The sequence below is a fragment of the Salvelinus namaycush genome, chromosome 35 (assembly GCF_016432855.1).
Source record: "Salvelinus namaycush isolate Seneca chromosome 35, SaNama_1.0, whole genome shotgun sequence".
Classification (NCBI taxonomy): Eukaryota; Metazoa; Chordata; class Actinopteri; order Salmoniformes; family Salmonidae; genus Salvelinus; species Salvelinus namaycush.
This window is the reverse complement of record NC_052341.1, coordinates 8,429,382-8,456,419: the sequence shown is the minus strand read 5'-3', so window position 1 is coordinate 8,456,419 and position 27,038 is coordinate 8,429,382. Positions and strand designations below refer to the sequence as shown.

At 41.2% G+C, this 27,038-nt stretch overlaps 1 protein-coding gene across 1 annotated transcript in view; it reads left to right on the top strand.

Annotated features, from left to right (window-relative positions):
* Window positions 1-27,038, top strand: part of LOC120029385 (CUB and sushi domain-containing protein 1-like) — a 328,206-nt gene that overhangs the window by 229,753 nt on the left and 71,415 nt on the right. Inside the window, 11 exon segments of the mRNA XM_038974609.1 lie at window positions 1,772-1,928; window positions 2,053-2,244; window positions 3,741-3,867; window positions 4,706-4,908; window positions 5,366-5,557; window positions 6,411-6,549; window positions 7,401-7,588; window positions 9,313-9,507; window positions 23,385-23,501; window positions 24,332-24,445; window positions 25,899-25,994. Of these exon segments, the coding sequence (XP_038830537.1) occupies window positions 1,772-1,928; window positions 2,053-2,244; window positions 3,741-3,867; window positions 4,706-4,908; window positions 5,366-5,557; window positions 6,411-6,549; window positions 7,401-7,588; window positions 9,313-9,507; window positions 23,385-23,501; window positions 24,332-24,445; window positions 25,899-25,994 (1,720 nt within the window).

Genomic DNA, 27,038 nt, shown 5'->3' with positions numbered 1-27,038 from the left:
CATGTAGTAACCAAAAAAGTGTTAAACAAATCAAAATATATTTGAGATTTGAGATTCTTCAAATAGCCACCCTTTGCCTTGATGACAGCTTTACACACTCTTGCCATTCTCTCAACCAGCTTCACCTGCAATGTTTTTCCAACAGTCTTGAAGGAATTCCCACATATGCTGAGCATTTGTTGGCTGCTTTTCCTTCACTCTGCGCTCCGACTCATCCCAAACCATCTCAATTTGGTTAAGTTCGGGGGATTGTGGAGGCCAGGTAATCTGATGCAGCACTCCATCACTCTCCTTCTTGGTAAAATAGTCCTTACACAGCCTGGAGATGTGTTGGGTCATTGTCCTGTTGAAAAACAAATGATAGTTCTACTAAGCCCAAACCAGATGAGATGGCGTATCGCTGCAGAATGCTGTGGTAGCCATGCTGGTTAAGTGTGCCTTGAATTCTAAATAAATTACAGACAGTGTCACCAGCAAAGCACTCCCACACCATAACACCTCCTCCTCCATGCTTTACGGTGGGAAATGCAGATGTGGAGATCATCCCTTCACCCACACAGCGTCTCACAAAGATACAGCGGTTGGAACCAAAAAACTCCAATTTGGACTTCAGACCAAAGGACAAATTTCCACCTCCCCATTACTCGTGTTTCTTGGCCCAAGCAAGTCTCTTATTATTATTATTGGTGTCCTTTACTAGTTTTTTATTTACAGCAATTCGACCATGAAGGCCTGATTCACACAGTCTCCTCTGAACAGCTGTTGTTGAGATGTGTCTGTTACTTGAACTCTGTGAAGCATTTATTTGGGCTGCAATTTCTGAGGCTGGTAACTCTAATGAACTTATCCTCTGCAGCAGAGGTAACTCTGGGTCTTCCATTCCTGTGGCAGTCCTCATGAGAGCCAATTTCATCATAGCTCTTGATGGTTTTTGTGACTGCACTTGAACAAACTTTCAAAGTTCTTGAAATGTTCCGTATTGACTGACCTTCATGTCTTCAAGTAATGATGGACTGTCGTTTCTCTTTGCTTATTTGAACTGTTCTTGCCATAATATGGACTTGGACTTTTGTCAAATAGGGCTATCATCTGTATACTCCACCTACCTTGTCACAACACATCTGATTAACATCTGATTAACTTTTAAGAAGGCACACCAGTTAATTGAAATGCATTCCAGGTGACTACCTCATGAAACAGGTTGAGAGAATGGCAAGAGTGTGCAAAGCTGTCATCAAGGCAATGGGTGGCTATTTGAAGAATCTCAAATATAAAATATATTTTGATTTGTTTAACACTTTTTTTATTTTGATTTGTTTAACACAGTTTTAATGTCTTCACTATTATTCTACAATATAGAAAATAGTAAAAATAGAGAAAAACCCTTGAATGAGTAGGTGTTCTAAAACTTTTGACCGGTAGTGTATGTTATTTGGATTAGGCACCCTTCTGGTTATCCGCGTTAACATGTTTCTGCCTTTGTCTTGACCACTATCCTCTGGAAGCCCAACTTTAATTATTCTCCCGTAGTGTATATATTCATATTATGTATGTACAATATGTATCTACCCATCGGCTCTTTATTATTTTCTTGATGAATTGAATGCTAACTACTGACTCAAACCTCTTACGCTGCCACTCAGCAAATATTGTAATTGTACTGCAAGAGGCTGCATACTGTACAGTACACAGTATGCTATTGAATATTCCCTTGAATATTAATAGCATTTTGACAAACCTGTGCATTATAGTGTTGTTCTTTCATCAACAGGTGTATGACGGGAAGGATACTTCACATCGTCTTCTTGGCAATTTCACCAAAACTGACATGTACAATGTCATCATCAACAGTACCTCAAATCACCTCTGGATTGAGTTCAACAGCAACGGCACTGAAACCAACAAGGGATTCAGACTGACCTACAGCAGTGAGTAGATTATGTCCTAGAGACACAGCCTATATATATAATCCCTGATTCAAGTTTTAGTGGACACTGGACAGATGTCTTTTTAATGTTTAAATGGGCTAAAGCGTCAAATCTGTATTTGTAGGTTTTGACCTTGTCAAGTGTGAAGAACCAGGAACTCCGATTTACGGATACAAGATTCAAGATGATGGCCATTTTGCGAACACTTTTGTGTTGTACAGTTGTAACCCTGGCTATACTCTCCATGGAAGCAGCACTCTGACATGCCTAAGTGGAGACCGTAGGGTTTGGGACAAACCTTTGCCTTCCTGTTTAGGTGAGTGAGTAGTTGCCGAAAATAGACAAATCAAATCAGAGTTTATTGGTCGCATACACAGATCTGCAGGTGTTATAGCAGATGCAGCTAGTAGAATGTCTCACAAATACAATAAATGTAATAATTAAGAAATCAAGAATTAAGAACCCAGAGTAGATATATTATAGTGAGCATGTGTCAGAATCCAGAATATAAATACGTGGTGTGTATAGACTATAGAATTTGGAAAGAAAATGTAGTAGGTATCATCAGGGAACATTCCCTGATTATGGTGAAACACACCATTTCCATTCATTTTTTTACATTTACATTTTAGTCATTTAGCAGACGCTCTTATCCAGAGCGACTTACAGTAGAGTGCACACATTTTATTACATTTTTTTTACATACTGAGACAAGGATATCCCTACCAGCCAAACCCTCCCTAACCCAGACGACGCTATGCCAATTGTGCGTCGCCCCACGGACCTCCCGGTTGCGGCCGGCTGCGACAGAGCCTGGGCGCGAACCCAGCCCAGCCTGGGCGCAAACCCAGAGACTCTGGTGGCGCAGCTAGCACTGCGATGCAGTGCCCTAGACCACTGCGCCACCCGGGAGGTCATTCCTAAGGAAGATTTTGTTGACATTTCAATTATCAGAGTAATGGTCAAGATGCCCATATCAAAGGATTAATTTTCATCCACTGCATACTTTTGAATATAGTATACTATTTTACCAGTCAACATGGACTTTGTTGTGTTGTCTGCATTCTGTCCCACTGTTATTAATATCTTACTTCCATAATCTGACGAGCTCTGCCAGTTCCGCTCTCTCAGGCTAACTATGAGTCAAATCTCCTCCAGTCATACTGCCATTTATACTATACCGAAATATTACACTAGTTAACAGCTATGAACATTTATCCCCTAATGCTGGCTATATTACTGCCCCTAAAGCTATATATGAAGAAACCTTGTGTGTCTCTCTCTCTTAATTTAGTAAGAACACTCTGAGCTTTCTGTGCTGGTGAGAACTGATACATTACAGTGTCATTCTTCAGTTCAGCCTCATTCCTTAATTAGCCCAGCTCGCTTCAGACACATTTCTATACTGCAGAAAAGTAGCATGGAAAATGGATGACATTGCCCTAGGCTGTCATTGTATTTTTTCTTTCCTTTGAACGAAGTGACATAATAGGGATATCCTGTTTTCTTTTTCTGTCGTCAGCAGTGAATAAAATAATACACATACGTATGTGGAGAAGCTAGAGAACATATTAGGTTCTTTCAAGTGTGATTATGCAATGTATTATGGGATGCTTATGAATTGGTCTGGTTGATGCCAGAGAGAGAAGCCAGCCTGAGGTTCATCAGGATTAAGACACCTCAAAAGATCAGGGTAGCTTATTTAATTAACTTTCTATTGTGATGATATGAGCCTGCCCTTAACATATTTACACTGAACACTAGGGCTGCTGATGACTATGGTAAAATACACGTTTCGGTTTCCTCATCTAGCTGAATGCGGAGGCCACATCGCAGGTGCAATATCTGGACGGATACTCTCCCCGGGTTACCCTGCACCCTACGACAACAACCTCCACTGTACCTGGTCCATCGAAGCGGACACAGGCAAAACCATTAGGTACAGTATCTCACAATAGGGACACACCCCTTGGAATATGCGATTAGATACACAATAGCTCAATTTTTCTTGACTCCATTTAAATTTGAAGTGAAATCAGCTAGTTTATTGCGAGGCGTGTCTAGTATAGCGGAGCAATTGTTCTGCTGCACATTTGGAAAATGATTTGTGATTAAATGTGCCATTGCTGATTGCATTTCACCCCCACTGCTAGGCCTTCCTTACCATTAGCATATATTCCTTTAGGTCCATTACTGGCTTCTTCAAAACCAAACAATAACCTCCAAAGATAAACCAATTATGCCCGCTAGAAATGCCATAGAAATCAGATATGCCAATTCAATTCAAGCAATCTAAGGATCAAGGAGGGGGAGAGATACAATTGACATCGCTGGCTATTGGACTTTTTAAAGAATTCATCCTCTCTCTACTTTGCCGCTGAAAATAATTGAAACATTCCTTTGGCGAGAAAGACCGCTCTGATCTAGATGTTTCCTTGGTCTGAGGCATTACTTGAGGACTGATTCGCTAGAACTCCAATGATAATTTTGTATTACAAGTTGGTAACTACCCTTGGTCAGTTGATTTATGGGGTATTGTTGTGTAGGTGTTTGTCACAAATGTGAACCAATGGTAAGGCCTGACTATAGTGCTTCTACACCTGCATTGCTTGCTGTTTGGGGTTTTAGGCTGGGTTTCTGTACAGCACTTTGAGATATCAGCTGATGTAAGAAGGGCTATATAAATACATTTGATTTGATTTGATATAGTATGCAAGGTTCTAATTCTTGAAGAGCTGCATAGTGTATAATTAATCATTCTCTCTCTTTCTATTTAGCCTCCACTTCATAGTGTTTGACACGGAAGTGGCCCATGACATCCTGAAAGTGTGGGACGGTCCAACAGAGGGGGGTATCCTCCTGAAGGAATGGAGTGGGTCAGCTCTGCCCGAGGACACCCACAGCACCTTCAACATCCTAACACTCCAGTTTGACAGTGATTACTTCATCAGCAAGTCAGGCTTCTCCATTCAGTTCTCAAGTAAGTAGCACTCTACCTGTCACAACAGACCAGAAGTATTCTGATATGACATTCATACCAGTAACTTTTCAGACGAAGGCTACAGTATGTTTCTTGACATTTCCCTCTCTCAGCCTCGATTTGAACTTGTTTTTATGTCCTTTATATCTACATATAAACCACTCTTATGACGAATAAAAAATTTGCACCATAAATATTTCATGCAAATATAAATGAAATGGAGCATTGCATTTGCATATAAATGGCAAATATTTTCTGGAACTATTATTTCAAAGACAAGTAGTCTCCACAATTCAGTTTGCTGCCAGTCCAATGATTTCAAATACAATATTATATTATATCATAATCAGCATTTGGCCGAATTTTGTTTTAGTTGTATAAATGAAATGCGTGTTGTCAAAATGTCAGCATTTGTCTCATGTTAATATTCATAAGTGATTCATTTGTGTGATTTCAGCTACTACTGCCATGACCTGTAATGACCCTGGGACACCCCAGAACGGGACGCGTTACGGGGATAGTCGGGAGCCCGGGGACACCATCACCTTCCAGTGTGACCCAGGTTACCAGGTCCAGGGCCTGGACAAGATCACCTGTGTACAGCTCAACAACAGGTTCTACTGGCAGCCAGACCCTCCAACCTGTATAGGTATGTTGCTTTGACTTCCACAGTAATGGAGAAAGGACTTCACTGTTATTTCTCTTCTTGGCTTGATGTCCGCAAAGGGTTTGTACAATAGGTAGATGTTCCTTCCCTTTAGGATAATTCTGCTGCAAGAAGGTCATTTGAGATGTGTATGCTAGGCCGCTGCGTGGTTTTCATTGAAGGATTTGTGGTATCTGAAAATCCATGTAAACAGTGTTTTATGAACCACCACTCATTTGTGTCTGCTTAATTACTTTATGTTGAATGAGTGACATGTTTATTATTAGAATGAATGAACTGTAACATTAGGAATGTAAACCATGTCTCAGTAGAGTGTGAATCCCCCTGTGAAAAATGATTCATCAGTAACTGAAATGTAATTGGCATTTTCAGCCATTGTCAACCAATCCTCTTGCCAGACAGTGTGCTTTGTCACTTCTAGTCTTTTGGAATGTTTACCACACCACTAATAATTGTTTGATGGAAGGCCATTTATAGCAAGAACCATTTGTAATGGTGGAAGATTACTAAGATTAGAAACATGTTGCTCTTACAAACCCTCCCAATCAAGTACATGATTGACAGGATTGAAACTCAAATGGAGTCTTATTTTGCTTAGCTCACGCTTGAATTGACATTCAAACAAGTCTCACACAACGGTAAAATTAAAGAAGCAAAGATGTGAATAACTTTTCTGAATGACAGTGGCAGGGAGGAATTCCATCGCTACTGTTTGTCACTGAACGTCTGTGCATGGTGGCCTGTTTTGTCACTTCAATCAACATAAACAGTTAATGTGATGGAGACAAGTCGTATTAAAACCTGTGTGTTGCCCTCACTCTCCTTGATGTGATAGCTACCTGCGGCGGCAATGTGACAGGCCCTGCTGGGGTGATTCTATCACCCAACTATCCACAGCCGTACCCACCAGGAAAGGAATGTGACTGGAGAATTAAAGTCAACCCTGACTTTGTTATAGCCCTAATTTTCAAAAGGTATGTCACTCACGCTATGCTGCGAGGCACCGACGGTAATAAGGAGCAAGGTTAAAGAGCCGATGGAAGGAGTGTATCCACTCTGTCTTTGTCAGTTTGGTAATTACCGTAAACAAACATCAAACACATCTGTGTTTGAGGTGAAATTGTTTGCCTTTGTTCAAATATTATCCAAATCGATGTGTGTTACTGTATTACGCCATATACCTAGATGATACCTATAGATGGAATAGCTTTGATGAAATGTACTATAGTTCCTCGAATTACAAAGCACCACAACCCACATGAATTACATAGGCTCAAATGAGAAAAATCCCAAAGAACTCTTATCAGTTGATCTCAGATTCATCAGAACATTACTTGCTCACCATCCCTCTAATGGCAGTTACAGACAGTACAAACAGGCCCCCACATGCCTGCTTCACAATGTAGGGCCAAGGCGAGCTGAACTGGCCTGGCCTTGCCATAGTTGCTGGGAAGAACAATGTGAATGGAAACATCCGAGCCAACAGAGTATGGTTCTGGTTGGCACTACGGTGTAATTCAGGCTCAGGTTGATGTGATTTGGGATGAATCTTGTCCTGGATTTTCACTAGATGGGCCAGTGGCAAAGTCAAAATTGGCTATATATCATAAAAAGTTATGAAAACAAAAATATGCGTAGGGCTAGGCATAAGGTTAGCAGTGTGGTTAAGGTTAGGGTTAGGTTTACAATCAGATTTTATGACTTGGTGGCCAACTAGTGAAACACTGCAGAGCTGCCTCCAGTACATAAATCATCCCAATATATGCCAACCTGCGAATCAGGCATCAGTCTTTAATAAACATTGTTTTCTATTGCATACTTCCAGTTTCAACATGGAGCCCAGCTATGACTTCCTGCACATCTATGAGGGGGATAACTCCAACGGCCCATTGATCAGCAGCCTGCAGGGAAATCAGGCCCCGGAGCGCATCGAGAGCAGTGGCAACAGCCTCTTCCTCGCTTTCAGGAGTGACGCTTCCCTCGGGATGTCTGGCTTTGCCATTGAATTCAAAGGCAAGTTGTCAACATGTTAGTCTCACAGGAAGTGACCCTAGGTTTCTATGGAAGTGTATAGCATTGGCCATATCGTAAGGTTGATGTCTCTATAAAAAGATGCTTTCAACAGATATAGATTTCTAAGATGAAAGATTTCCAGGAACTGGAGAATACATTCTATAGACAACATGTTTTTATAAGCCTTATTGCATGTTGTTCTTCCTGTCAGCTAGATGTCCTTATTTTGTCTGTTGTCTACACACAGCTATGCAGTAGCTTCTGAAAAACAGTATGTATTCCAACCTACTTCTTTTTATGAAATGCTTTTTGATTAAAGGCATTGATGATAGAACTACTGTAGATCAACTGGATAATTGGTTTGATTTGTTACAGAAAATCAATGAAAGTCACAAAACACATGAACACAGATGTGTATAGTATTTTGCCACTTCAACGTCTCGTTCTTCCTGGAAGATTTTTTCAAACCAATCAATGGCATAATTTGTCGTTTTGTTTTGTTGGTCCTGTATTTAACTGTGCTTTTGTCAATAAAAACAGTTAATTGCCTTCCATGGGAACCCATCTCCCAAGGCTGAAAGCACTCAAATGTTTCTTCTCTCTCTAATTGAAAATATAATCTACGCTCTTTTTTTCTGTAAATCAATCTCCTATATTCATATTTTTCTCCCATCCATGCACCATTAACTAAGGTAATTTAAATGTTGAGAAGGTTAAAATAATGCCATTTCTGTTTTCATACTTATTACTGTAATAAACTTAATATATTTGTTGATGTTTTCTACTACTTTATTTCTAATTGTATTCATAAATCCATATCAAAATGTAGCTTTAGGTTGAGGGCATTGGCATGTATACTTTGGCCTTGTGTGTTGAGAAGCATTTTCCCTCTCTGGGTATTGGAATGCGGATGAAATTGTGATGCACTATAGCAATTTCAGTGATAAAATCTCCCACCTCTACCCTCCAACATTCACTGCTTCTTAAAGCACAAGGCAGCAGAGAGAAGTGGGTTGTTAGCTGTCATCTTGTTTGGCAGTGTATACAAGCACCACCTCCAGAGCTTTTTCCAACTGTCCTTCTCCTAGTGTCTGTTCCCTTAAGGACACTGGCTGCCCTCACCCCCCCACCCCCCTCCCCCATTTTTCCTACAGACCCAGATGCTTACCTTGCATTCCCCTCTGTGCTGGTCTTTTCTATTGAGGATTCCTTGGAGCAACTCTACTTGCTCTTTTGTACTCTACACTCCCTGTGTTCTGCCTCTTACATGAAGGTTCACCATAGAGAAACATCAGTAGCGGCTTCCGAGAATCCCTGGAATGTTCATATATTTATATATTTCTTAATTCCATTCTTTAACTTTTCGATTTGTGTGTATTGTTGTGAATTGTTAAATACTACTGCACTGTTGGGTCTAGGAACTCAAGCATTTCGATGCAACCGCAATAACATCTGCTAAATATGTGTGTGTGACCAATAACATTTGATCTGATTTGTTTGAATGCACCCTGTAACCCAGGATACCATAGCCTGCCTGTTCCCGATATCTGAGCTTTTCAACTGCAGAGTTTCTTTTGCATTTATGGATAAGTTGCAATGCTTTAGCAAAAATCATTATGGTTTGACATTTTCCTCCTAGGTGTTGTATTGAAATAAAGTCTCTCAAGGTCTATTGTCCTGCACGGTACTTTATCTTAAGCTTGTGTATATTTTCTACTCCACAGAGAAACCCAGGGAGGCATGCTTTGACCCTGGAAATATCATGAACGGCAGTCGCGTGGGCATGGACTACAAACTGGCCTCCACAGTGACCTATCAATGTAACTCTGGATATACTGTTGTTGGACCAGCCACAATCACATGTGTTATCGGTTCAGATGGAAAACCTATATGGGACAAGGTCCTGCCATCGTGTAAAGGTAAGATCTTTTCAGTTTGCCTACGGTTATAAAATCTGATTCCCAACAGCTTATCACAGAGAGAGTACCTTGAGTTCTTGTTGTCCTCCCTTCAAGTCTAATTGATTTGTCTTGGTACACTCATCTAGCCTCTTAATTACAGACTGATTACCGCTCTGTGGGAGAGAACCATTCATGTAAGCTTGTGAGATCAGGTGGCTTGCGAGGCTAACCATCATCGGCACTATCAATCAAGGCTAATATCAAGCCAATTTTTACTGGTTTCACCGAAAGGTTTTGTGGACCCCTTTTTGTCTTTGCACAAGAAGGAAGTATTGGTTTTTTAAAGACCACGGCTGAACTTTCTAGCAGTTTATTGACAGTTGTGAGAGCTTGGGCGGTGACAACTGCCACTCACTCGTCCTTTCACACCCCCCCCTTTCTCTCTCTCTCCTTCATGTCCGTGTGTCTCTGAGGAGACTCAGACAGGTGGCTGTGTAGTTGCTGCCACATCATCTCTATGCCTCCACCCTGCCACTTCTCACACTGAGCCTCTACCTTACAGCAGCACGGCCACTGGAGACATGACTTGGATATGAGAGACACACACCAAAGTGTTATAGTCGACATGATGAACATGGAATTATGTTGTTTTCAATAAAGATTTCTAGATGTATGCATAAAGCTGATCATTTTAGGATATAAACTATTTTCAAGGAAACAAGCAAGATTAGCTAGCTTCTAATTTTTAAAACAAATGTTCACCTGTTTTTTTCCCCCGTATTCCATCAATTGTCAGATCTAGTGGGGGAGTGTGAGACTCATGAGTGAAAATCTACCTGAGCTCCTACCGTTAAGAGATTTGGGGCTTATGTGAATCTGATTGTATGTCATTAAGAAGTTACTCCGGCATTCACATAAACAACAGAGAGGGTTTTGTGCACCAAGACACAGCTGAAGCAAAGCAAACAGCTCATTGTCTCTAGTCTAGACCCTACTGGGTCGAAAACTGAACAAACACTAGAGCTAGTTTAGAAGGATATACAACAACAGGAGACTGCAGAACAAATCAGCAGAGGAACTACAAATGAAGCCTTGGATCTATAGTTAGTCCCTCCAGGATCTCAGTGGCGTGCCGTGGGCCTGGGGCCTGGGCCTTCAGTGAGGTACTACACAGTCCCACCCGAATTAATCCACCTCATTATGATGCCATGGCTCTAGAAACTATACATTTAGACAGAAACGCAGTATAACCAGGCGTTGCGTCACCTTGAAATTGACAAATTGACATTTTTGGGTAAACAGTGTTTACCCAAAAACATGACACAATCAATGAGTCTTTTCAATATTTCCCTTCACCTTTTCATTGTGCAGCTCCGTTGCCCTGCGCGTTTGTTCTTTGAGCTGTAGATCCACTCCGGTGTCCCCAAAAGTTTTCAAAAGCACCATTGCTTGTTAGTGCCCAGCCGTACTTTGGTGTCTCGTTGCTGCCTTGGTTAGACAACTCAAGTTTGCAAAGCCAGTGTGGCTCCAAACACCAAATCGATCACTTGCAAATAATAGGCATTCCCAGCAGTACAGTTTGCAGTGCTTCTCGGAGCCAAGGAGCCTGTGAGCCATTGACAGCGCTCGTAGTTGAAACTTTGAAAGTGGCGAGCGAACGAAGCACTTTCCCGCCTGTGACAGGCTTTGTGGCGTCGGGCGACCTCTCCTTACAATGTCTAACTTTTCTTGAAAAGTTCGTCTTGAGAATGGCGTTATAATTATATCCTCGACCAAATCGATATCTTCTCCTCCTTCCGCCATTGTGGGTTGAAAAAACAGCTTAGTAGTACGCGAATTAATTCGTTTATCAAATTCAGTTTCCTAGATCTCCATAGGACCTGCCTCTCAATATTGGTAATCCAATCAAAAGACGTGCACGCACTACGCCTGCTAGCTGGCTCCTGTGTAACACTGGAGCCAGCCAGAAGGCGTACAATAGCCAACTCTAAAGCTGATTGGTTGACACTACATTTTCATTTCCATTCACTATAAGCTACAAGCGCCCGCACTGTTGATTCTGAAGGCCTGAGGGCAGATTTTAGACCCCTGGCAACACAAGATGGCTGAATATGATTGGATAAAAGATCTAACATAAAGACCAGCTGTAACGACCTGGGTGTCGGGGGGTGCGAAGTCAGACGCAGGAACAGCAGAGCTTCAATATGTTGAGTCTTTAATACCCAACTGGCAAACAAAATGTCCAACACGGACGTACTGGGTGTCATACACAACGGTCCAACGACACGAGAAACAAACCCAGTCCACAATAACAATATCCACTCCCGAAATCCAAAAGCTACAATGTAACAATCCCGCACAAAGAAGCGTACGGGCTGGCTGACTAATAAAGCCACACTAATTAACAACTAACTGAACACAGGTGATACAAATAAACACATAAGGAGGGGGAGGAAAAAGAGTCAGTGGCAGCTAGTAGGCCGGTGACGACGACCGCCGAGCGCCACCCGAACGGGAAGGAGAGCCTGCCTCGGTTGAAGTCGTGACACCAGCCCTCAAAATCTCAACCTGGGGCTGGAAGCAGTGCAACCAAGAGGAAAGCTATGAAATGAAGAGTATAACTCTTACTCTGGGGAATAATTTAATACATATTTGTGGGAAAATATATTTAAAAAAAAATTATATTCTGATGATGTTTAGGCCAGCAGAGAAGGCCTTGCAGGCCCTGACTGCCCACCACTGCAGGATCTATAGTTAGTCCCTCCAGGATCTATAGTTAGTCCCTCCAGGATCTATAGTTAGTCCCTCCAGGATGTATAGTTAGTCCCTCCAGGATGTTTAGTTAGTCCCTCCAGGATCTATAGTTAGTCCCTCCAGGATCTATAGTTAGTCCCTCCAGGATCTATAGTTAGTCCCTCCAGGATTCTGCTATTCTGCGATCGCAATTTTCTTTGCAAAACCAACAATTTTTCATATATTATGCGAGGGTTTGCAAATTTGACCAATCCCTGCTTTATTTCTGCATAAACAGTCAAATCATTGCAATATTATTGCATAAAACTGACCCATCAACGCAGTATAAGAACAGGTCTCGCAATTTCAACCAGTCACTGTACATTTACCGCATAATATGGTTCGAACAAGTTACATATCAACAAAGTTTTTCCCTTGTCAGTGCATTTTCAAATTGGACAAAATCATCACGTATTGCCATGGAAAATGTCAGAATTGCCGCAGCAAAATCAAGTATTTTTGCTCACATATCACAGAAAATCCCAGCAAAATCCTGGAGGGACTGTATAATGGTTTTACATTGCTAACACTCTTAACCCCTGTCTGTAAGTCAGTCTAAAGGGATTTGAGCTTTTAAACAGCATGTGTTGATTAGTTGACCCTTTTTGATTCTGTACCTAGAGAGGGATAGCTTTCATTTCTTCACTCCCAGATCATTTATTTGCTCACACTGATGGTATAGTTGGCTGTTTGCCTTTAACGATTTTATTATTTATTTTATTTTAGTTTGGTGGAGAGCTAGAGAATTATTACCATGAGCTGCATTCCCTTGTTGACCATTGTGCATTATGGATGTGGCTTAAACATTCCATTTGTCATTCTGAATGGAACGATTCAGTAGCGTTGTGTAATTAGAGTTATGGCTTGGTCATGGACACAGTTAGCTTGAACTCGTAGTGCAGCTGAGGACCTCAGGATCACTGTCTGCTTCTCCATTCTAGTGTTCTCTAGTAACACTCTTGTCTCATTGAATCTTTCATACATTTCAATGGGAAAGGGTCTTTCCGCTAAGAGCTTATTGAAATATAATTTGCCATTATCAAGATTGTTTAACCGTGACAATGAACGGCTATGTTCTGTGGGGTCCCATAACATTGGTTTATGGATGTCCGAGCACTTGCTTTTTAATCCCTAGACTCCATAAAGAAGAAGTGTGTGGATTATAAGGGTGAGACATGATGTTATTGATTCAAAAATGCCACCATGGCACAATGGCCTTTGTTGATCGATAACCCGGGCTTGAAAAAAAATGGTAGCCTAGCGGTTAAGAGCGTTGAGCCAGTAACCGAAAGGTTGCTGGTTTGATTCCCCGAGCCGACTAGGTGAAAAATCTGTTGTTGCCCTTGAGCAAGGCACTTAACCCTAATTGCTCCTGTAAGTCGCTCTGGATAAGACTAAAATGTATGAAAGTAGTGAGCAAAATGGCTGGTTCTGGTTTATGACCTTTCTCAACAGTTGTAAATAGCCTGCTTTCAATGACACACAACATTTGATCGGAGATATGAATTCCATATTATTGTATTTTTTCGAAAGTGAAAAGCACACAGCAGACACAATTGGAAATCACTCTGAAAACCAGGGTGATGTGAAGCAAATGTTTCTGTTTCATTTGCTTGTATTGTCTGTCAGTTATGTTTATGTCTAGTCCTATAAATATGTTATTTATGTCACCTTCAAGGAGGATCGTAGGTTTGTATACGCTACACTAAAGCCACGTTCTAAAGAACACGTTTTAAATCAATGAAAGGAAGGGAAATTATGTATTTTTCATAGTTGGAATCATTCGTTCAAGGTTAAGGTCAGATTTTGGCTAGATGAAACAGCATATTGATTGAGGAAATCCATTGTAAGCCGCATAGTTTGATATCTGGGAAACGTAGTTGCCTAGCCTTTTTTAACATGCCTGAACATAAGCATACAGTATGTGAGAACACACATAATCCCCTTCAGCAAGCGCATTTAACCCTCTTGTCTGTGGTTGAATTGAGCTTATTTTGCCTGATGATAAAGAGGTGAACAAAGCTATTTGCTGGTTGTGTTCATAAGTGAGCAAAAGAAAGAGCCATTTCTAAAGGCTGTGGCTGTGCCTGCAAGCCAAGGCCTCTTGAGTGACGGTGAAAACGCCAGAGTGCCACGTGGGTTATATGCAGATCAGTCACAGTGAGACAGGGAGGACTCACTGTGAATGTTAAAACTCATTCTGCTGCCGGTTGAGGGAAATGATTACTAATGTCCCCAGTATCACCCGGCTAATGAAAGGAATCGTTATGTATTTAATGACTGTGGGGGGAGGGGTGGGAATATTTCTCAGTGTAAACCGCTCCTGTACCCAGTTAATCCCCATTTTTAGAAGCCGTGGGTGTGTACATGTAAGTGGTACAGTATAGAAGAAAAGCAAACACTTTAAATGTGTCAGTTGTGTGTTATTATTGTTGCTTCAGGGTGGTTGTGAGACTCTATAGGTCCAGTTTACTGACAGTTTCAACAACTGTCATGTTCAGCAATGAATATTAATGCAACAAACAAGAACAAAAACCATGATACCGTCTTTATTTAACACCAGCAACCCTTCTCTTCACCTTTATTTAGCTACTTCATGTTCTAATCTTTGATATTTTAGTCTCCTCTGAAAATAGTAGGTGCAAAACTACAGTATATCTACTGAAGACCAAATTTTAACCATTTGAGATTTTTCACTGGTCTGTTATTTTCCGCTGCTTTTTGGAATACTGATTCACTCCAAGGCACTTCCTTGGGCTTTCAGACAAAACTAATTAGAAAGGGGTGAGATCCTTTTAAATAATAAAGGATTTTCCCCCCTCTTTCTCTCAGCTTCTCTCATCCAAACAGGTCTTTTATTCGTTTCCATAGTAACTACAGTAAAAGACTGTCTCTTGAATGAGGAATCCTCCATGACTGTAAATAGAAGGTGTGTAATAATGTTAAAGCATGGTGGTATAGCGCCCCTCAGAGGCGGGCAGTGTTGACACACAGCCGCGCCGGCGCCAGATGAATTGCATAGACTAGAGGAATTAGAGTTTGTTTGGATTTATGCATGTCTGTGTGCTTCTGTGTTGAGGGCATAACAATGCAATAGCTGTGTCCACACTACAGTCCTCAATATCCACTCTACGGTCCTCTGTATCCACTCTACGGTCCTCTGTATCCACTCTACGGTCCTCAATATCCACTCTACGGTCCTCAATATCCACTCTACGGTCCTCTGTATCCACTCTACGGTCCTCAATATCCTCACTATGGTCCTCTGTATCCACTCTACGGTCCTCAATATCCACTCTACAGTCCTCAATATCCTCACTATGGTCCTCTGTATCCATCATATGGTCCTCTGTATCCACTCTATCGTCCTCTGTATCCATAATATGGTCCTCTGTATCCACACTATGGTCATCTGTATTCACACTATGGTCCTCTGTATCCACTCTATCGTCCTCTGTATCCATAATATGGTCCTCTGTATCCACACTATGGTCCTCTGTATCCACACTATGGTCCTCTGTATCCACTCTATGGTCCTCTGTATCCACTAAATGGTCCTCTGTATCCACTCTATGGTCATCTGTATCCACTCTATGGTCCTCTGTATTCACACTATGGTCCTCTGTATTCACACTATGGTCCTCTGTATCCTCACTATGGTCCTCAATATCCTCACTATGGTCTTCTGTATCCACTCTATGGTCCTCTGTATCCACACTATGGTCCTCAATATCCTCACTATGGTCCTTTGTATCCACATCTGAACTTCCTTCCTCCTCTCTCTTTCTCATTCTCTCTCTCTTTCTCTCTCTCATCCTATCTGTCTCAGGCATGCTCTCATTCTCCCTCTCTATCTGGCTCCCTCTCTCTTTCTCACATTATCTCTCCTGCGGTATTACATGGATGTTTTTTCACGGCTGACTCCTCTAGATGAGACGTTGAGGTCAGGTGGAAGACACGTCTGTTTCCATGATACTAGTGAAGGGAAATCACACTTGCTTACATTGGTGTAGAGATGCATTCATATCAGGCACATGTCATAGCAGCCAACGTTGTACGGTCTGTTAGGTTTAAGCGGCTTGTGGCGTCTGTCCGATTACTGTATGCATAAACATGACGCTATGTTTGAATGTCCTTTAAATAGCTAAAGTATGTACATTCCCACATACAATTCTTATTATAAATAAGGTCTGACGATGACTACCTTGGCACGTCGCTACAGTGGCTGGCGTATTATACAGTGTTGATTTGAGCATATTGTCTAGTGTCATTTAATTTGTTTGTCTTTATTTTCTTTGTTTTTGTCCATATTTCTATTCATTGGGGCGTCAGGTAGCCTACCAGTTAAGAGCATTTGGCCAGTAACCGAAAGGTTGCTAGTTCAAATCCCAGAGCAGACTAGGTGAAACATTTGTCAATGTTCCTTGGAGCAAGGTACTTAACCCTAATTGCTCCTGTAAGTCATTCTGGATAAGAGTGTCTATTTAAATGTCGAATATTTCCATATATTGCACAGAAAATCTAATAAATAGGTCATGGCTTCTGGAAGCTTGTCATTGTCTGTAACTCTCACCTAGTCATGATGGTAAAAATACTATCATCATAATTCATACTGGCTGACCAATGCTCAAGTAACCAGTTATCTCAACAGCATATTTAATATTAAATTGTAATATTCAGTATAACCATGGTTACCCACAGTTGGATGTATGCTGAGTAGATTGACCCCAAGTCAAGTCAAATGTTATTTGTCACATTGTAGCGATGTTCGTCTGAGGAAGAAGGAGAGGACCAAGGTGCAGCGTGGTACATGTTCATGATTTTTAATAACACTGAACCCTCGAACAAAAGCTGAACAAACAAAACAGTCCTATCTGGTACAGAGACAGAAAACAACTACCCACAAAACCCATGTGGGCAAGAGCTACCTAAGTATGGTTCTCAATCAGAGACAACGATAGACAGCTGCCTCTGATTGAGAACCACACCCGCCAAACAACAAAGAAATACAAAACATAGAATGCAAAACATAGAATGCCCACCCCAACTCACGCCCTGACCAAACCAAAATAGAGACATAAAAAGGGAACTAAGGTCAGGGCGTGACACACATGCTTCATAAACAACAGGTGTAGACTAACAGTGAAATGCTTATCCCTGATCTTTGAGATGTTCAGTTTTTTGTAGGTTTTTCCCTGATTTGTCATTTCCCTGATTTGTTCATGTATAATGAAGATTGTTACATAACCTGTTTTGAAAGACTAAATAATGAAATCCAATATTTGTTATGATAAATAGTGAGTGAGTGATCAAGCATTTGATACCTAAAAGAGAAAGTACACTTTTGCTTGACATGACACTGCTTACAGTGCCAACAGTTAAACAATTATCAGACAGCAATTCCCCTTTCTTTACGAATTACTGACGTGATCTGTGTTAACTTCTACTTGGTCACAATCCCGGATCCGGGAGCACCCCCATCAGTAAAAAAGCTGACTAGCATAGCCTAGCATAGCGTCACAAGTAAATACTAGCATCTAAATATCATTAAATCACAAGTCCAAGACACCAGATGAAAGATACACATCTTGTGAATCCAGCCATCATTTCTGATTTTTAAAATGTTTTACAGGGAAGACACAATATGTATTTCTATTAGCTAACCACGATAGCAAAAGACACAACTTTTTTTTCCCACCATTTTTTTCCTGCATAGGTAGCTATCACAATTTCGACCAAATAAAGATATAAATAGTCACTAACCAAGAAACAACTTCATCAGATGACAGTCTGATAACATATTTATTGTATAGCATATGTTTTGTTAGAAAAATGTGCATATTTCAGGTATAAATCATAGTTTTACATTGCAGCCACCATCACAACTCTCACCAAAGCAACTAGAATAACTACAGAGACCAACGTGAATTACCTAAATACTCATCATAAAACATTTATGAAAAATACACAGTATACAGCAAATGAAAGACAAAGATCTTGTGAATCCAGCCAATATTTCAGATTTTTTAAGTGTTTTACAGCGAAAACACAATATAGCATTATATTAGCTTACTACAATAGCCAACCACACAACAGCATTGATTCAAGCCAACAATAGCGATAACGAATAAACCAGCAAAAGATATTAATTTTTTCACTAACCTTCTCAAACTTCTTCAGATGACAGTCCTATAACATCATATTACACAATACATATAGAGTTTGTTCGAAAATGTGCATATTTAGCGGCACAAATCATGGTTATACAATGAGAATAGTAGCCAAGCTGCCAACAATATGTCGGGAGAAATCTTGGGAGAGGCACCTAATCTAATCAGTAACTAATCATAAACTTGACTAAAAAATACAGGTTGGACAGCAAATGAAAGATACATTAGTTCTTAATGCAACCGCTGTGTTAGATTTTTAAAATTAACGTTACTACGACATACAGCGTGCGTTAAAGCGAGACCGCACCGAAATTAATGGCGGAACAGTAGTTTTACATTTTTCAACAGAACAACGAATTAACATCATAAATACTTCTTACTTTTTGATGAGCTCCCATCAGAATCTTGGGCAAGTTGTCCTTTGTCCAGAGGAATCGTTGCTCGGTTGTAGATTGTCGCCTTCAACTTTGGAATTAGCAGTAAACATTAGCCATGTGGCGAAGACGTGTCCAACTCACCATAACGCAGCACAAATAAAATACCGAAAATCGCAATATACTGATATAAACTGATATAACTCGGTTTAAAATAACAACATTATGATGTCTTTAACACCTATATCGAATAAAATCAGAGCCGGATATATCTAAGGCCTATAATGGTAGCTTTCCAGAACGCCATCCTGAGGTCTGTCTTGCGTCATGGCGAAAGATGAAAAGACTGGACCCCACGTTCCCAGCCCATTTATATGGCCTCAGATCTGCCTAGCAACTCCATTCCAATTCTCACTATTTGCTGACATCTAGGGGAAGGCGTATGCAGTACATCTCGACCAATAGAAGACATGCAAATTAATAAACTGACCCCAGAACAGCCTGCCTTATTTCAGATTTCTCACTTCCTCACAGGAAAATTGCTCCAACTTGAGTTCTGTTTTACTCACAGATATAATTCAAACAGTTTTCGAAACTAGAGAGTGTTTTCTATCCAATAGTAATAATAATATGCATATTGTACGAGCAAGAATTGAGTACGAGGCAGTTTGGGAACAAAATTTTTACAAAGTGAAAACAGCACCCCCTATTGAGAAAAGGTAAAGGCCCAGTGTAGTAAAAAACTTGATATTCCTGTTTATATATAAATCAAATTTTATTTTTCACATACACATGTTTAGCAGATGTTATTGCGGGTGTAGCGAAATGCTTGTGTTTCTAGCTCCAACAGTGCAGTAGTATCTAAGAATTCACAACAATACACACAGTACACACAACCTAAAAGTAAAATAATGGAATTAAGGAATATATAAATATTAGGATGAGCAATGTTGGAGTGGCATTGAGTAAAATACAGTAGAATAGAATACAGTATATACATGAGATAAGTAAAGCAAAAATATGTAAACATTATTAAAGTGACTAGTGTTCCATTATTAAAGTGACCAGTGATTTCAAGTCTATGTATATGGGGCAGCAGCCTCTAGGGTGCAGGGTTACATAACCGGGTGGAAGCCACCTAGTGATGGCTATTAAACAGTCTGATGGTCTTGAGGTAGAAGCCGTTTTTCAGGCTCTCAGTCCCAGCATTTATGCACCTATTCTGACCTTGCCTTCTGGATGATAATGGGGTGTACAGGCAGTGGCTCGGGTGGTTGTTGTCCATGTTGATCTTTTTGGCCTTCCTGTGACATCGGGTGCTGTAGGTAGTTTGCCCCCAATGCTGCATCGGGCAGACCACACCACCCTTTAAAGAGCCCTGCGGTTGCGGGCGGTGCAGTTGCCGTACCAGTCGGTGATACAGCCTGACAGAATGCTCTCAATTGTGCATCTGTAAAAGTTTGTTAGGGTTTAAGGTGCCAAGCCAAATTTCTTCAGCCTCAAATTTCTTGTGCCTTCTTCACCACACTGTCTGTGTGGGTGGACCATTTCAGATTGTCAGTGATGTGTACGCCGAGGAACTTGAAGCTTTCCACCTGCTCCACTGCGGTCCCGTCGATGTGGATAGGGGCTGCTCCCTCTGCTGTTTCCTGAAGTCCACGATCAGCTCCTTTGTTTTGTCGACATTGAGAGAGAGCTTATTTTCCTGGCAACACACTCCCAGGGCCCTCACCTCCTCTCTGTAGGCTGTCTCGTCATTGTTGGTAATCAGGACTACTACTGTTGTGTCGTTTGCAAACTTGATGATTGAGTTGGAGGTGTCCATGGCCACGCAGTCATGGGTGAACAGGGAGTACAGGAGGGGGCTGAGCATACACCCTTGTGGGGCCACTGTGTTGAGGATCAGCGAAGTGGAGGTGTTGTTTCCTACCTTCACCACCTGGGGGGTGGCCCGTTTGGAAGTCCAGGACCCAGTTGCACAGGGTGGGGTTTAGACCCAGGGCCCCGAGCTTAATGATGAGCTTGGAGGGTACTATGGTGTTGAATGCTGAGCTATAGTCAATGAACAGCATTCTTACATAGGTATTCCTCTTGTTCAGATGGGATACGGCCGTGTGCAGTGCGATGGCGATTTTATCGTCTGTGGATCTATTGGGGCGGTAAGCAAATTGAAGTGTTTCTAGGGTGTCAGGTAAGGTAGAGGTGATATGATCCTTAACTAGCCTCTCAAAGCACTTCATGATGACAGAAGTGAGTGCTATGGGGCGATAGTTATTTAGTTCAGTTACCTTTGCTTTCTTGGGTACAGGAATAATGGTGGATATCTTGAAGCAAGTGGTGACAGCAGACTGGGATAGGGAGAGATTGAATATGTCTGTAAACACTCCAGCCAGCTGGTCTGCGCATGCTCTGAGGACGCGGCTAGGGATGCCGTTTGTAGTCCGTGATAGTCTGTAGACCCTGCCACATATGTCTCGTGTATGAGCTGTTGAATTACTACTCCACTTTATACTGTCTCTATACTGACGTTTTACCTGTTTGATTGCCTTATGAAGGGAATAACTATACTGTTTGTATTCGGCCATATTCCAAGTCACCTTGCCGTGGTTAAATACGGTGGTTCGCGCTTTCAGTTTTGCTGCCATCTATCCACGGTTTCTGGTTAAGGTAGGTTTTAATAGTCACAGTGGGTACAACATCTCCTGTACACTTCCTGATAAACTCAGTCACTGTATCCATGTATTTGTCACTGTTATTATTTTAGGCTACCAGGAACATATCCCAATCTGCGGGATCAAAACAATCTTGAAGCGTGGATTCCGATTGGTCAGAGCAGGGTTGAATAGTCCTTAGCACGGGTACTTCCTGTTTTAGTTTCTGCCTATAGGAAGGGAGCAGCAAAATGGAATCGTGATCAGATTTGCTGAAGTGAGGGTGGGGGAGGGCCTTGTAAGCATTTCAAAAAGCTGAGTAGCAGTGATCTGTTTTCTCAGGGCGAGTGCTGCAGTCAATGTGTTGGTAGAACTTCTGTAGCGTTTTTCTCAAATTAGTTTGTTTAAATCCCCAAAAGGAATAAATGTGGCCTCAGGATATGTGGTTCCCAGTTTGCATAGAGTCCAGTGTAGTTCTTTGAGGTACTTCCAGGACAATGACTGAAAGTCGCAATGACTGCCAGCAGATACCCATAGATTTCCAGTTATTGTGCTAACGCTACTTAGCATTGCCTCACAAAACGACCTCTAACTTCTTTCATACCGGACACAGAGACATAAAAATGGTATCCACGAGTTCAACTGACTCTGGGGATGTAGACATATTGCCAAAATCCAAAACTATCCCTTTCATTGTTACCCAGAAATGATTTGATATTGAGATAAAAATGGCTGCATTGGACCTTTAACTAAATCTCTCGCTCCATGGGTGTGAAATTTCTAGTTTTAGGCTGGGAAGACCCAGATACAAAACATTTTTTTACAGCAGAAACTCTGTCTTCCCATAGGAAGTATGAGGTGAGGGTGATGTGATCAAAGGTATGGGGAAGGAGTTTGATAAGCAGAGGACCATGAGCCGGGGCTGCATCCTGACACCAGGTTTATAAGCTCCACAAGGTATTGTGGGCAGATGAAGGAGCAGACCTGGGGGAGCAAGGTATTGTGGGCATGAAGGAGGAGACCTGGTGGAGCGAGCGCAGGGAGTCTTAGGGTGCTTGAGACGTGGCAGGAATCTCAATCGATGATCATTGTAGCAAGGACCAAGGGGATGGAAAGAACAAGGCAGGTGCAGGAAGAACACAGGAGGGTATCAAGCGATTGGGGCATTGACATTTTCTGAAAGGTGTACAGCAAGTAATAATACTTAATAAAAAGGAAATGAGAAGAAGGGTTAACTAGGGATTTAGTGTCAGGGAGAACAAGAGGGGACCAGATCTCACTGCCCCCTAATGTTGTGTGTTCCGTCATTTTCTCTCCTTTTGCCAGTATTTATTCAGAGTTTCTCAAAGTAGTTATGAGTGAAGCCACGTGTGTCCATGGAGCCATTGAAATCAGTATACTTCACCTCTGGACACATTGCAGGCCATATTAAGGACTTACTGTACACATGCTTAAGGGCAACATAAACACAGAGATATATGGAATCTTAATAATGTGGGCATGAAGGAGCAGACCTGGTGGATTAACCTTTAAAGTTGGTCTGAAACTGTGTTGATATTTTGTACAGTGAGTTATGCCTCTGATAAACACTTTTTTTTGGTAGTTTGGTTGCTGAAAAAGGTCCCCGTAGACATAATTTAACAGGTTGTACCGGCTCCTTTCAGAGGGACTAAAAGAAACAAAACAAGTTGTGGATTGAGTTGTTTTGAACCATCATCATTGAGCTGCTATGAATGTCGAATGACGCTCCAGATGTTAAGAGAACGCACAGCACATCTTTGTTCCAACATAATAGCTCGCAACTAGTGCACTGACTTTTCTCCCATGTGTATACATGGTGCTTGTCCTTTCATGATTATTGTCTTTGGGAATTGAGTAACACAGAGATGGTTTCTGGTGTCTTTCAGCTCCTTGTGGTGGTCATTATGCTGGGTCTGAAGGCGTGGTACTCTCTCCTAACTTCCCCCAGAACTACACCACTGGTCAAACGTGCTCCTACTACATTACTGTCTCTGGAGAATTTGGTAAGGTTTTTTATTTTATTTAACCTTTATCTAACTAGGCAAGTCGCTTTTAAGAACAAATTCTTATTTACAATGACGACCTACCCCGGCCAAACCCGAACAACGCTGGGCTAATTGTGCGCTATGGGACTCCCAATCACGGCCGGCTGTGATACAGCCTGGATTCGAACCAGGGACTGTAGTGACGCCTCTTGCGCTGAGATGCAGTGCCTTAGACAGCTGCGCCACTCGGGAGAAGGGTTAATCAACTGCAACATTATTAAAGCAGCACTTAGACTTAATCTGACAAGTGTGATTTAGCTGCCTACAGTCCAATGGAGGATTTACCATCATTTTCAGATATTATCATTGTGGAAAGTATGTATCTTAAGATAGTCTCCTCCTATCCAGGCTTATACAAAGCATAGTTCAGTCATGAAGTGCTGAATCATGGATCAAGGTATGTTAGAGTTATCCCTGGTTCTTGTCTGACCTCATACAAGTTATGCTTTCTCAATTGTGCGTGATATTCAGCCGTGATGACACAACCAAAACATATCTAATTGTATAAGGTATATATCTGTGCCTCAGTGCGTATTTATCATGCATGAACTGGTGTAGCAGATGTGAAATCGCAAGGTTAACATTGTTGGTTAGCCTGTTGTGTGGTGACATCACCCACCCTGAGACCTGGGTAGTTAGCATGCTAGCCTTGTGTCATTGTTGACAAGATTCCAAGTTCCATTTTGCCATTTTAAACACTCGGTTTACCATTTGCAGATAGGATTGTTTTGTAGCCACGTTTTTCATACTGAGGTAACCTATATGATGTCCCCATTTTGTCTCCTCAGTGGTGTTTGGGCAGTTTGCCTACTTTCAGACGGCAATGAATGACTCAGTGGAACTATTTGATGGGGCCAATCAGAATGCCAGGCTGCTAAGCTCCCTCGCTGGGTCTCATTCTGGTACGTAATAGCTTTCCATTCTTTCCGTTGTTAAATGAACAAAACCGATGGAAAACACACACGCACATGCGGATGTTGTTGGGGAAGACAAGAGGTGTTAATACAAAAAGGTCTCAGCATGATCCCTGTATTAATAACTGCTGTTGGCACTTGGTTACTGTCTCATTCAAAATGTTTTCATTTCAGTAATTCATATTGCGACATAACGTCCATATTGTGACATAACATTCATATTGCGATTTGATGTCCATGCCATATCAGAAATAAGCAATGCTTCAATGATCACGAGTATCCATGGTTTCAGTCCTTAGGCTACTGTTGCCGTCTACACTGTTCTTACCCCTAGATGGCTTCAGAGAGAGCTTGTGTGGCCTACCACTTTGCGATTGAGCCGTTGTTGCTCCCAGTCCTTAGGCCACTCTCTCAGTATTTTTGTATTATTTAAAGCCACCTAATAAAATACGAAAAATTCAACACCTGTCCTCATCCGATTTATTGCTGGTATTAACAGCGGAAGGTAATTACATTTCAGAACAGAAATCAGCCTCAACTTTACATTCTTCTGAGGATTGATTAAGGCTGTTGGATATAAACTGTTTGTATGGGACCTTGTACTATTCAGATTTGTGTTATTCTGCAGTGCAACAATATATTCCCAAGGGAGATGATGGTCTTTGACTTTGTCTTTGGATTTCACCATTCAGGAATGCAGTATGTGATGTGCTATATAAAATTTAAATGGAAAGGTTATACTGAATTAGATAACATATTAATTACCTCTGACATTTGTCCAAGACGTGTATACTAATATTTTCTGTACACTATTGCTTTGCACTGGTAATTGAGATTTTCTATCAACAAGTAACTTGATGTGTTTTCCCTGTCTATTCATGGTGACATTTGAATTATAATGATACATTAGATCATAATGCATTGGCTGTGTTCACCTTAATGGAGGCTGATTAGCAACCTACATTAGCCACATCCACAATAAGCTACTCTACCTAATTATAGGCGTTCAAATGTCATGGCTTTCAATAAGTTCACGCCATCAAGAAGACACTTCCTACCATGTTTTCATTGTCACAGCTGATTACGTTTTACAAGACTCAGGCCTACAAATGTGTAGCCTATACAAAGTTGTTTGCTTGTCCAACATTCTCATTATTGATAAGACTTTGTTCTTCCTCTTATTATTAAGAGAGTCCTCTACTGCATAGACCATACTTAAAAGTTCAACTGCCAACAGCATGCTATTTACCCAGCAAGATTTTGAATGGGAGCTAGTATATTTATAAGAAGCAATTCATCATGCAGCTGAGGTTTTGTTCTGTATAGCACACAAGAAGGGTCGGGAATCTCAAGAAAGGCCACTGTTGGCTTCATAGGGTTAATACTGAGTCAGCATATTGTGTGTGTTTAAAAAAAACATCTATTCATCCTTTTTTTGCAGGAGAGACCTTGCCCCTGGCGACATCAAACCAAATTATGGTGCGATTTACTGCAAAGAATGGTCCTTCCGCCAGGGGTTTCCACTTTGTTTACCAAGGTATGTTTATATACTGTATGAACAGGTAATACGTTGCAATATATACATACTCAGGTCACATGCATGACCCTTCCTTACTGTTTTTACCCCTGTGGCAGTAGGTGTGTTTCTGAGGGTCCTGGAGGCCTCCTGAAGCCCTCCATCCCCAGGCAGCAAAGGGTCTTATCTATCCATGTTATGGTTCCCATGGTTGTCAGGCTGTTCAAGGCATTTGCCGTTATCTCTCTTGCCCCATGGGAGCCTAGGGTGCCAGTACTCTAATCATTATACCTGCGCAAGGCATGTCATGGTAAAAGGGATTTCTAGCTGCTTTAGTAGGCAATGAGCAGAAGGGCTCATACAGATACACTATAGAACAGTATGTTGAAAGTGTCATATCCAATATTTAAGGACTCCCTCTCTCTTGCATAATCAATATAAAATGTCACACATTAATATATAAAATATAAACCCACATGTTTTATAAAACGTTTCCAGGATGGCAGAGTACGATTTTTCTTTTTTCTTTCTTAACTCAATCCTTTCAGATTCCTTAAATCCAATGATGCCTTTGGCTTTTATCATCGAGGTGTCATGTCTACTTTATTTTAGTGTCATTTAGAGGTTCTCTCTCTTGTAGATAATAGCTCACCTCAGGACACATCAAGCATTTTCTCTCTCTGTCAAAATTGTAATAAATAAGCTATGTGAATTACATGAACTTTTACTGTCAGCTGCCTTATAAAAATGAATGATCTCAAATTGTAATTTTTCATGAAGTATGTTGAGCACATATACTGTACAGTGTTTACCAGACTGTGGGGATGGAAGGGTTTTTAAAATACTCCCTGACAGTTAGGATAGTTTGTTTGGTACTTGGAGGTATCCAAGTCATGATTGCAGAACACACTCCGCTCTGGTACCTATCTAGAAATATCCGACACAATCCCTCCCAGCCCAACAGTAAAGGCCTCAATATTGCACTAAGGTATACTATATACTGTAGATAAAATAGTATTTGAACTCTTACCCCCCCCCCCCAAAAAATAAAAACATTCACATGTG